At 39.4% G+C, this 12,238-nt stretch overlaps 1 protein-coding gene across 3 annotated transcripts in view; it reads right to left on the reverse strand.

The window, feature by feature from the left end:
* AK5 (adenylate kinase 5) overlaps window positions 1-9,665 on the reverse strand; it is a 106,807-nt gene extending 97,142 nt beyond the window's left edge. For all 3 annotated transcript variants that reach the window (XM_067301040.1, XM_067301039.1, XM_067301038.1), the window contains exons 1-5: window positions 9,594-9,665; window positions 7,746-7,932; window positions 6,442-6,609; window positions 365-534; window positions 123-236 (exon numbers count right to left, since the gene is read on the reverse strand). In XM_067301040.1, the coding sequence (XP_067157141.1) occupies window positions 123-236; window positions 365-534; window positions 6,442-6,609; window positions 7,746-7,932; window positions 9,594-9,653 (699 nt within the window). In that variant the 5' untranslated portion in view covers window positions 9,654-9,665. The remainder of the gene's footprint in view (window positions 1-122; window positions 237-364; window positions 535-6,441; window positions 6,610-7,745; window positions 7,933-9,593) is intronic.
* Between the last annotated feature and the right edge of the window lie 2,573 nt (window positions 9,666-12,238).

Here is a 12,238-nt window from a genome sequence, read left to right on the forward strand (position 1 = left end):
TAAAGAGGAATGCTCAGTTAGAAATAACATCTAGTCCTTCTTGGAATCTGCCTGTTAATTTGACAAAGCTTAACTGTTGTAGAGACATATCAGTTATTTTAAGAACAAAAACAATCTCTTACTTGGTCCTCAAAGGAGATTGCCTGGGCAACGTCTCTGGGAAATCCATCAATCACTATACCCTCTTCATCAGGGATCTGCATTAATTTCTGCTTTATCTCAGTTATGGTTGTTTCCTTTCACAGAGAGAAAAAATATTTATTTAGTTTTGTAAAGAGGTTTTCTTAATGATGCACATTAATAAAGCATTTACAAATCCTTAGAAAGCAAACATTAACTCAGGATAGGCTTAATGCTGTTGTACCTGAGGGGCCAGTTCTCCAGTAGTAATTATTTTAGCAATCAGACTCCATTTTCTATTGCTGCTCGTGCTGTGGATCTTCTTCCTTAACAATTCACCAACCGATATGTAGTTAAATCCATAACGTTCTGCTATTTTCAAACTTTGTGTTCCTTTACCACTTCCTGGACCACCTGTTGTTAATTATAAGCAAAACATTACATTAAACTTCTATCTAAAGTACCCAATCCTACATGAAATCACTGGTATCAGCACCAATGTCCCAACCATTATTAGAGCAAATCTTGCAATTTTCCATGTCATTAGAAATGGTTCTCATCCAGGCCCCAGGCCAGAACACAAAGGTAATAATTTGTAAAAATACAAATCTATCCAAGAAGAAAAAACGCACATGCTCTTTCAGGCATGATACCATTCTAAAGCTGTTCCTTCAAGGGAATTTTTCTTTATTTCTAGTAGAGAAACAAACCACACCTTTCCTGAACTCTGAATCCAAATGTAGAGCCATATAGTCTGAAGACCTTATTTATGATAGAAAGAATCACACTTGGTTAAATGTGCTAGTAAAACCAATGGACTATTCATGAAATAGAACATATAAAATCTGCTCCTAATTACGTGGCATGAGTTTCTGAGGTTTTTTAATTTTAAAATACATCAAATTATTAAATAATCAGCTGAGATGTTTCCATAGTGATTTGTTACAAGGACTTTCTATTGAACCATGCATACTTCTGGTATTGATGCTTGAAGCATCTGATGGGGATACAATTTGTTAGGCTCAGCTTGCTGGACAGCATGAATAAAGAGACCCTTCAATATAGCACAGGCAGAGTATGCATCAAAATCACAGAAAACAGCTACACAAGATAGCAAGAAATGCTGAAGTGAAGGTCAGCTGAACAGCAGAAGCAAGAATACCTGTAAACAAAATATCAAAACAGGTCTGAACTAAAAGGACATGTTATGATGGAAAGGACAGTTAATAGAGAAATTGGAATCTATTATGTAAAAATAGGGGGTTGTTTTGATAAAAGTAAGTATTTTTATATAGAAAAGTGTATGTTATTGAATAGCGTAACAAAGCAAAACTAAAACAGATGTTTTGACATGAATTTCCAACACTTACTAGCTATATTTTGAGGTGTTCTGCCTGAAAGTACTGAATTTTATTTCAGCAGATAAGGAATCAAGAGCTATTAAAAATATAATGATACTCATTTTCTATGAACTTTAAAAAATGCAGCAACGCAGTGAAAGTAAATATGAATACAATGAGATGCTTGCTAGCAATCACAAAACTCTTTCTTATATTATCCATAAATAGCTTTTAATAATCTATATAATTAACAGAGATTTGACTGCAAGATAGGCTCTACAGTATTTCTTCATATACGGTTATGACATTTTCTGTGTAACCAGCTTCATACCTGTACCCCAGTTACATGACAGAGAGCTTTCAGTTTCACCAGCAATCACTAGGAACTCTTCTGTACCCCTGACCCTAGTGGTGGTAACTCTCCACCGGGCTTTTGCAACTCAAATCTGGACCCATTTGAGGAGAATGTGCAGGAAAACTTGAGCATTGTTAATGTGTCCCTGTACCCTGCTCACAGATTAGTTACACCCTTAGGTAAAGAATGCTTTATCACTGTTCAGCTAGTTTAAATAATGCTTAAATCAAGCTAGATTAAGAGAATGCAAATATGAGCAGATATTCATAACATCCAAATAGACAATACAGTTACTAATGTTCATGAAACAGACAAGCAAAGGAAAGAAAGAAAAGCTATGCCTTGTCTCCATACAGTATGGTTACAACAGAAAAATCTCTCCCTCATTCAGGCGACTTGCAGTTTCTCTCCTAACAAGATGCATGCTCTCTCTCTTCCGGCAGATTATGCTAATGGTAAAACGCTATTCTTCCATTTCAAATCTTCAGGATGATCTAGATGAGCTTAATTTTTTCAATTCAAACTCTTTCTCTTATAGAAGATAATTTAGCTATCCTCTTAGTTAGAATAAAGGACGTTTCCCCTTTGTAGATTCATAAGTGTCTGATATACTAGGAATTCTCTCCTCTGCTGAAGCAGCTTCAACACAGTTCTGCTGCAGTTAAGCGTAAAACTCTCCCCACTCCCTCTGATGGCAGTCCCAGCCTTCCCCAGGACAAATGCATTCCATCAAACCTTAAATTCTGTTTCACTCCTATGTCAAAAACATACCCGACAAAAATGTTTAAACAGGTTAATTCTACGTAGCTTATAGTTTATTACTGTCTCTCGGTAATCGAGGATGATAGTAGGTTTGGAGTAACCGATTCTCAGTGTTTTTTTCTTAGGTGGACAATAACCACAGCAAAAAGAAGTGCAGCTAATTGTTAGATGTTTGCTGCCAGTCTGTACGGAACAGATTTTTTCAGGTCAATGAGTAGGATTACTACTAGTTACCGGAATGTTTGCTGATTCTGTGGAAAGATTTCTGTAAATAGCTCTCTAGGTATTTGCAGCAACCTATTGCAATCTAATGAGTGTAACAAATAATATATGTTATATATTATATGCATGTGTTTATATATATGGATTAGAGTTATTAGTATGAATTTAAATGGCTTTATTTACTAGCAATAATCCTAGCTAATGGACAAAAGGGGAGGTGGGTTGTGATTGTGTTTTGGAGCAAAGGGTTTATAAAACATACTGGAGCCAATGCTTTGTTTAATTCTTGCAAAGAGAAAACTTCCAAGAAAGGAAACTCAGCTTATATTCCTGGAGAGTTAATGCCTGTTTGAAACAAACTTTGTTGTATCACAGAAACAATGAAGATGCAAAACAAATACAGATAATATGTAGAAAATTAAAAACAGTAGAAAATTTGAAGACAAGGAAAATAGTATCTGTATTCCAGCAGAGACGCAAAAGATGCCAGAAGAAAACAGAACTATTTCTTGAAAAAAAACATCAATCTCTGTAAAATCTTAAAGTAACTGAAGAAAAAAAATAGTAAACTTGCTGAAACCAAGTGGGTAGACTTCACAACTCTGTTAGGAAGAGCTTTCCTTTGCCATTAAAGAGAAGCAGAAAGAAAATGTGTAGTTTGGCATTCCTGTCCTTTCAATTTAGATTTGCAAGCAGAAAAAAATAGAAAAGTATTTGCTTTAATGGTCACAAATTTCTCATACATTACATTTTTCTCAATCCAAAAATACCCCCTTAGAAAACTAAGATTATCCATTCATGATCTAATGGGAAACATTCAGATAACAAAATAAGTGAAAAGTGATAGAACAAAATTACTTCCCATAGCAAATCATTATAATTTACTGAACTCTGTATACATTTGTGACTCTTTAATAAATCATACAGACAAGACTGTCTACAGGAAAGGAAAATCAAACCACCTTTGTTTTTCATTCTTTTCACTTATGCCAAGAGTACATATTATTCAGGAAATGTGTGATTATTTTACATATTTTTTTAGAAGATGTCTAGACTAGGTAACATTTGTTGCATTTAAATTATGTTTGCTAACTGGTTTTAAGGGAAGCTTGGTATACCCAGAAAGTTATACTAAAAAAAGTTAATTTTTTGTCAATGCAAAATTTTAATTTTGCTGCAAACTGAAAATAAATTCATGCAAATAAGATTTCTGAAAATATAAGATTTGTGATTTTAAAATCTAACTGTGGACTGGATTTAACAAATAAAATGGTCAGCTGACTGCTGACAGCACTAGCTTTGTTCTATTCTTTCAACTTTGGTTATAGAAGGAAAACATTCTTTTAAAAAAGTATTAAATAATATTTTTAATTAAGTGCAGTTAAAAAAAACTGTTCTGTGGGGCTGATGACATCAGGTAATTCATTTTTAAAGACCTTTTTATTCAGGCTGTATCAATAGTAAAAATGTGGTTGTCAAAATATGTTAGGAAGCATATTTTTAAACACAATCTAGTCTCCTAGTGTTATAACACCTTAGAAATTTAATTTTCCAATGATTCAGAGGTGTGCCATCCTGGCTGGTTCCATCTGATTTTTCTAAAATCCAGTCACATACTCACTTTGCAGCTTTGTAGCTTTACATTTCACCAGTAGATTTTTCTGCAAACACAGAAAAAGAACAAAATACCCACCTTTATGAGTGAGTTATCCTTCACATTGAAGTTATCTTGTTCATTATAAGGATGATAGATTTTATAAAGCAAAGAAGATGTAAAAACCTTTATGGAAGCATTTAAAAGATCCTGGAGTAATGAATTATTAATGAGAAGTTCATCTAATAAGTGAAGCAGAAGACAATTGTTTAATTTTCATCCATTTCAGTCCCCAAAACGAATGGGACTAGTACCATCCTAGTTAGGCAGTATGGTTAGTGATGGTTAGTTAGCCATAAGTAGCTTACTTAATTGAGGCTTTAGCTGTCATTTTATGAAAATTGAAAAGTATGCAACATATATTTTTCATGTAGAATTTCTGTCTCTTGAAATTAGCAGGGCACTTTTTTCATTTTCTCTCTTTTATCCAGTATATTAATTATTCTTTTACTCTTTCTAGTGTGTGTTCTTATGTGCTCTCCCAAGAGGAAGTTGAATTTGGCAGAAATTTTCTTGGTACTATACAAAATTGGACAATAGCTCCTAAGCTTCATATAGTATTGTATTTCTATCTTATCACACCATGACAGACAGATGCAGAGAAACTCAGTTGGAAAATAAACCTGAAATAGCCTTTGCAGGATGTTTACAATGTCCCCTATGTAAGTGGACAAGAAGAAAAGCTTTGTACCATCCACGCTTGGCTCACTATATGCTGTCGTTCAAGGACTGCAGTTCCAGAGATGAATGCCATTCTCTCTTCATTTCACCTAGATAAACTCTTCATTCATCATTTTGGTGTACAACAAATATCTAGAATATCTATGGTGGCTTTCTTTGTTTTCAGTGTATTCCAGTATCAAATTTCTGAGAACCACTGGATGCAGAGCCTAGAGGACATGTTCTCAGAGTTCACGCTCTATAATATAGAAGAGACATATACTATTCTCTTTGTTGGAGACAATATCTTCTCTTCAGAAAAATAAGTCTTTATGGACTAAAAATGTGATTGTCCATCACCTGGCACCTGTGCTATAACTATTTACATAGTGCAGAGAATCAGAGAATTAGGCCTGGATGTAGAATCTGGAAAGGCAACCATTCCAGACAATAAGGAAACTAATTCAAACAACTAAAACTCAAAAATAAAAAATAATGTTCCTGTAGACTTCAACTGTAGGTATCTCTAAATGATTGGTCTGCTCGTCTGAGGCTGGAAAACACAAGTTGCCTAGAAAGGACTCTGAACAGCATGCAACAGGGAATCTGGGGAAAATGAACAATTAAATAATGCTAACTGACCGTTCGCTGTCCCTGAAGATAGCACAGGACTCACTTGCCAAACAGATCTAGGAATTTATTTATCCCTAGATGCAATGGGCTAGTGACAGCATACTCTAACTGGACACACTGATCAGTTTTCAGGGTTCTAAATACAGAAGATAGCAGTTCTCTATTACCTTTTTGAGCTGTCTTATCAATATTTTTAAGTATCTTTTTTTGTGAGCAGCTTTGGTACATTAGTGTTTTAATTCAGATCCAGAGGGTGCTTTTGAAGAGCACTTCAGTTCACGTGGTCAAGCAGTCTTGAAATGCATAAGCTGAGTTCCTTTCAGATCAAACTAAACTGAGAGATGTGTTTCAAATGCAAACCATGAGCACTCCAGCTGCTAATGGGCATTCGGTCTACACAACAAGACTAGAGGTGCTGACAGTAAACCTCCCTAAAATGCTTACAGTCAGGATGTTATATCCTCAGCATGAAAAATTAAACTTTGTAATACACTCCAATTTGGCTGCACCACTTGCTAATGTAGGCACAGCCTCTAACTTCTTATCTAAAAATTGCCTTTGGATTACATTTTTCCTCCAAACTTAGATGGGAAACTTGCATTTAAATATATATAGGAATTCACTATATTTGCAGGACAAACTAAAAGGCAAAGTAACAAAGATAAAATCTTGTCAAAATGAGTCTGCATTCATACCTATAACAAGGATGATTTTTGGTCGAGGTCTTGCAGGATCAAACACATCGTACTCCTCAATTAGCTCAGCAGTTTCAGAGAGGTCAGTGTCACTTTCTATAGAAAACTGATGGATTGGAGGGAGTCGGTCATACCGTCGGTATGGGAAGTTAGGATTATCAGGAATCACTGTAAAACAGTAAGATAAACTGGGAATGGTGAAAATATCTAGGAAAGTTAAAATCTATTGTATATACAGATAGTTAGATTTAAAGAAACATAAAGCATTAACAAAGTTTAGCATTTCTACAATTAAAAAATAATAAAATATCTACTTTTACAATGTGTTTGCTGTTGCTGTATTAAATATTCCCTCCCTCTATTTAGCTGATTTATTAAACTAGAAAAACTAGGACTCAGTACTCTTTGGTGGTTCTTTAAATTTACAAGCATTTCAGTTTTTATATGAAAATCTGCCCATAGCACTCAGGGGTTGGCAGTGGCCTGTGAGAAGAAAAACCTTGTATTGTGCAAATAGCCTGTACTATTAAGTAGAACTTCTCTGGTGCTACATGTTGTACATTGAGATAGAATAGTACTCTTGCTAATTAGTTTAATGAAATGCTGGATGGCAAGGAAGAATAACTATGGCAACTGAAAGATGAGCTAATTACTCATTGTTAACATTACAAAAAAATAATTACAGGTATTGATATGACATTTGCTTAGATTTTGTGAGAATAATCTTTTTCTAAGAATTTTTCATGTATATTATATTTAGTAAATTGGTACACAACTCCAATGTAAGCTAGAAAAAAAAAATTAGTGTAAATGAACTGAAGTTAATATATACATCACCCATGAAGACCAACTAAGAATATGAGCCAAATACATTAAGTCAACTTTGCCCTTATCTTTGCAAATGTTTTAGGTAGAATAAGAGAAATCGCTCCACTATCGTGTTAAACATTTACAGAGCAAACATCCATCATTAGGCTGCAAAACGATCACGGTTTCCTCCCCTGCATAACATCCATAATGGGAGGAGAAAATTAAATGACAAAATCCAAGTGAACAAAATCCTTGAAATTTGTATTAAAATGGTGAAAAGAATGAGCTTTCCATTCTTGGCATTCTGTGAACTGCTTGTGCACTTACATACAACATTCTGGAGTGTATATGTTTGGATGCTTGTAACTTCTTGCTTACAGAAGACCACAATGAGGCATGATCTGCTATAGAAGTAAGTATAAAATAAATCAACAGTAGATGTAAAACTGCCCATATTACAGTAAATATAATCATTTTTACACTTAATACATTACCATTCCTGAAAAAAGATCGCCTGGATTGTCCTCCATTGAGTGGAGGGAGGGTCCTCTTTTCTGGACTGACAAAAGTGTCCCATTTCACTTTTTCTGACCCTCCAAGCTCTTTCACTTTCTGCAAACAGCTTTCCAAATATTCTATTGGGTCATCAGGTTTGTAACACATTAATCCATTCAACAGACTCTGCAACATAAGATCAGAAATACAAACTATAAAGGTAGATGACAGGAAAACACTAACACTTTTATTTTGAATTTGATTTTACACAGAGAAATCATGTATTCTTGTATATTCAGAATCTGCAATTCAAGCCAATGTGTGAAGCCTGCAAAAACACACACACAGTGATTTTGCATGAGCTAGATAAATCCCGAAAGTTATGTATTCTACGTGGCCTATTAGATCACTAAAATGTGTTTCTTCCTGAAAGACCAGTATGGCCACAAGGATCTTATTTATATTTCTAAGTCAACACTATCTGGTCAACTGACCAGAAATTCCTAGACATTAGAAATTCCCCCCCTTTTTTTTTAGTGTTAATTATACAGTCATTGTACCAATGAGCGTAAGGGGGAGCACAGAAGAAGGAATGCCAGGCCCTCCTCTGATGCATGGGAACTGATTTTTCTTGACAAAGTGATATATAGGTCATCATCTCACCTCTCCAAAGACAACTGCATCCAACCTACGCTTAACAATCAGCATGTGTTTCAGGATGATGTGTTTTCCTTTGTACTTTTAGTCTCTCCTAATTTTTGTGCAAATAAACTGAGGGCCATAGCTAATATTAGTAATAAATATAAATAGCTGCTACTCATGATTTAATATTTTCCTTCAGTTTTTGTTATTATCTGTTTATTCAAATACCTTCAATAATTTAATGTTATGGATATGTACTGATAAAATAGAATATCATTTATATACATATAAATATGCCCTTATTATATTACTTAACTGATCATAGCAACTAAACATATATTTTTCCAGAAGATGTGCACCATTTTTTAAATTGCTAGCACAAACCTTACACCTCTGTTGAAAAACAGTTGTCTGCAGCTATTGTTAAACCATTTATATTTCAAATGTATTAGTAAAACATTAACACGGTCTAAGCCCTATTACTTTCAAGCACACATAACAAATATCTTGCTTCAGAACAGCCCAGAAAAGAAATATGTATAGCTCTGTATATTTTATATAGATGGCAGGATGGCTGATTCTGAGGGGAAAAAAAAATCCACTTTGTATAGGAGAGAAGTAATCACCGACCGTTAACGGCAGGTAACTTGTATGAAGCTAAACAAACCTCACAAAACAGTTTGTTGGGCTTTTTTTTTTTTTTCCTCTCTCTCCTCATACTGGTCAAAATCGTGAAAAACATGACCGATAGCGCCTGCCTGAATTCCGCGGCAGCGGCCCGACACGGCGCGGGGGCTCCTCGCCCCGCGGCCGCGCAAGTCGACGTCCGCCCTCACACGGCGGCTCAAACCCGCCAAGCGAAGGCGGCGCGGCGGCGCCTCGCGGGGCGCCCCTGACCGGCGCAGCGCCGCCCGCCCGCGCACCGCGCGCCCGTCCGCGGCGGTTGCCCGCAGGTCGGGGCCGCGGCGGTTGGGGCACCCGCCCCTCCCCCCAGCCCCGCGGGCGCCCCGCGAGCCGCGGCGGCTCCGGTGCAGGGGAGGGGGCAGCCGGCGCGGAGCGGCGCGGCGCGGCCAGCGCTGTGTGAGGGCGCCGCCGCCGCGCGTGCCGCGCTCCGCGGGGCTGCTCCGTCCTTCCGGCCACCTTCACCGCGGCTCCCCCCCTCCGCTCCGCCGCGGGGCGGAAAACGCGTCCCCGCCGTCGCCTACCTCGAAGAGCTGCGGGATCTCCCTGCGGGCCAGATACTCCTTGGCCTCGCCGGCGCTCATGCCGCCGGCTGCGGGGCGCCGCGCGGGCGGGCAGCGCCGAGCCCCGCGCACCGCCCGGCAGCCGCGGCGCGGCGATGCAATGCGGGCGGCGCGGCGCGGCTCGGCGCGGCGCGGCGCGGCGCGGCGGGCGTGCGAGCCGGGGCGGGGAGGGGAGGAGAGGACGGCGGGCGGGAGGCTGCCCGCCTCCCGGTGCCCGCTGCGCGGAGGGAGCGGGAGCCCGCGGCCCGGCTGCCCGCCGAAGTTTCGGGGCGCCGCGGCGGGCGGGCGCTGGCGGCCCGGAGCCGCCCGCTGCGTTGGCGGGCGCCGCGCGGCCCGCGGGCGGCGCTGGCTGCGGCGGAGAGCGCGGGGGAGCGGCGTGAACGCCTCCCGAGGCACCGCGGTCCTGGCTGTGCCTGCCCGTGGCGCGGATTTTCGGGATGTTGGGAAGTGAGGCGTTTCATGCGCTGTGGGCTGGTGAAAGCCCCATCCGTGATCACCTAGGACCTGCGATCACAGGAAGGGCCCTGGAGAGGTCCCACCTCCTGCTCAAAGCAGGGTCGGCTCTGAGGTCACACCAGGTTGCTCAGGGCTTCAGCCGGTCTGGTCCTGCAGGCCTCCAAGGATGGAGACTGCACCACCTTTCTGGGCAACCTGCTCCAGTGCTGTGGTGTCTTCATGCAGATAAAGCGTTTCCTTCAATTCAGTCAGAAGCTCTGTTGCCTCAATTTGTCTGTTGTCCACTGTTGCACCACTGCAAAGAGCCTGGCTCCATCTTCTTGATAACCGCCTCGTGGGCACTGGAAAGCTGCTGTTACGTCCCCTCGAAGCCTTCTCCAGGCTAAACAAGCCCAGTTCCCTCAGTCTTTCCTCAAAGGCAAGTGCTCCAGCCCCCAGCCATCTTGGTGGCAGTCCACTGAATTTACTCTAGTTTATCAACATCTTTCTTTTTGGGGGAGCCCCAAACTGGATGCGGTATTCTAGATGTGCTCTACATGAGTGTCGGTTAGGGGGTATATTTTGTGATACTCTCTGGCGTACTGGAGACCAGAGTAGATTATTTCACAGATCTTTGTATTTTGCTTAACTGCCCTATATCAAGCCTGATGTTCTAATCAGACTCTTAATTTTTTAAACTACCTTTTCTAACACAAACCTCATCCATATAGTTTTACTGATGCAGACCCTAAAAGAAGTGGGTTACATAAATGCAAGCTGAACAGCTGCTTTCCCTATCAGTATTCTTCAGACATTGGATGGGTTTTCTCTGGAGTCCTTTAAGAAGCTTCTCCCTCTTGTGTGTAGATTTGTCTGTGAAGCAGCATCAGTTTCTCTCCTTCTCGTATGCAGCGATGCTCCTTCTTTGTGCAGTTAAACTGCCTCCTTCTCCTCTGCTCTACCTCCAGCCTTCCAGGAAAATATTGTCCTTTCTCCTGCAGAGGCTTCCGGTCCTTTCTGTTCCCTGACCTGATAAGCTTTGCCCCCAGGCAAGTTCCAGGAGCTTCTTTGGGCAAAGGGGACAGGAAGGTTGTCCAAGTATTCAGAGAGCCAGTTATTTCAGGGCGGGAGCCCTGGATGTTCCTTCGCTGATGGCCTATTTTCCATTTCACCTGAAATATTTCTGGAAAAAAATGCAGATTAGACATTTTAAGATCCTTTCCGGCTCTATTTTCTATAAATCCAATGGTGTCCAAGTAAGGCAAGCTGCAGTTATGTCACTAACTTGGAATAGCTGTTATGTTTAAGGAAGACTTTCGTCTTTGCTCAAGGTTTTAATTATCATTCATCTGCAGTCCTTCTCATCCTGTGATGAAATGTTGGATGCAGCTTTAACCCTACTTTCTTTTGATAAGGTTTTAATATATCCAAATGTAAATTAATTGTAAATTAATTGTAAATTAGAAGTCCAGTATCTTAATTTTACTTAAGTGAGTAAAAATTAGATTAGTCTTCAATGTCCCAGTCAGAAGATAAAAGAGAGAGAATTGCTTTTCAAAGACCTTAAATGAAGCTTGACAGGAAGAAGACTGAATTAAATAGATATTTTCTTAAAATAACATCTGTCCTAAGACAGGGTGAACAGAAGATGTCATACTAGGAAGAGAGAGCTAAGGAGACTTAACAATTTTGATTTTTTTTTTATTTTTAAGTTTTTAATTTATGCTAACAAAGATCTAGCTAAACCTGCAATGTCTCAGAAAAATTCCATTTATAGGCTTTCAGCATATATATTTATATATATTCAGCATTTATGGGTAAATTAGTATCCCATCCAATGTCCTGGACTGATAGAGAAAAATACTCTTTTTCACATGCTTTCCAAGTTTTTGCATACACTCTGGCATCTTCCCCAGGAATGTGAAATTTTTTTTGTGTAAAGTCTTATCTGATGTTTGCCTTTTTTTACCATAATCTTCCAGCCATTTCGCTCAGTCAGATTATGCTAACAGAAAATAAAAATTCTGACTGTTCTGCCATGAAAGTATTACCATTCTGCACATCTGAATTATTGTCTGAAAAAAAAAATGATTTTGAGCAAATTTGATTTTTGTTGCACAGAATCCAGTTCTATGTTACAGAAATTAGCGCCTCAGAAAAAAATATTACCA

This window comes from Apteryx mantelli, chromosome 8, assembly GCF_036417845.1.
Source record: "Apteryx mantelli isolate bAptMan1 chromosome 8, bAptMan1.hap1, whole genome shotgun sequence".
Taxonomy (NCBI): Eukaryota; Metazoa; Chordata; class Aves; order Apterygiformes; family Apterygidae; genus Apteryx; species Apteryx mantelli.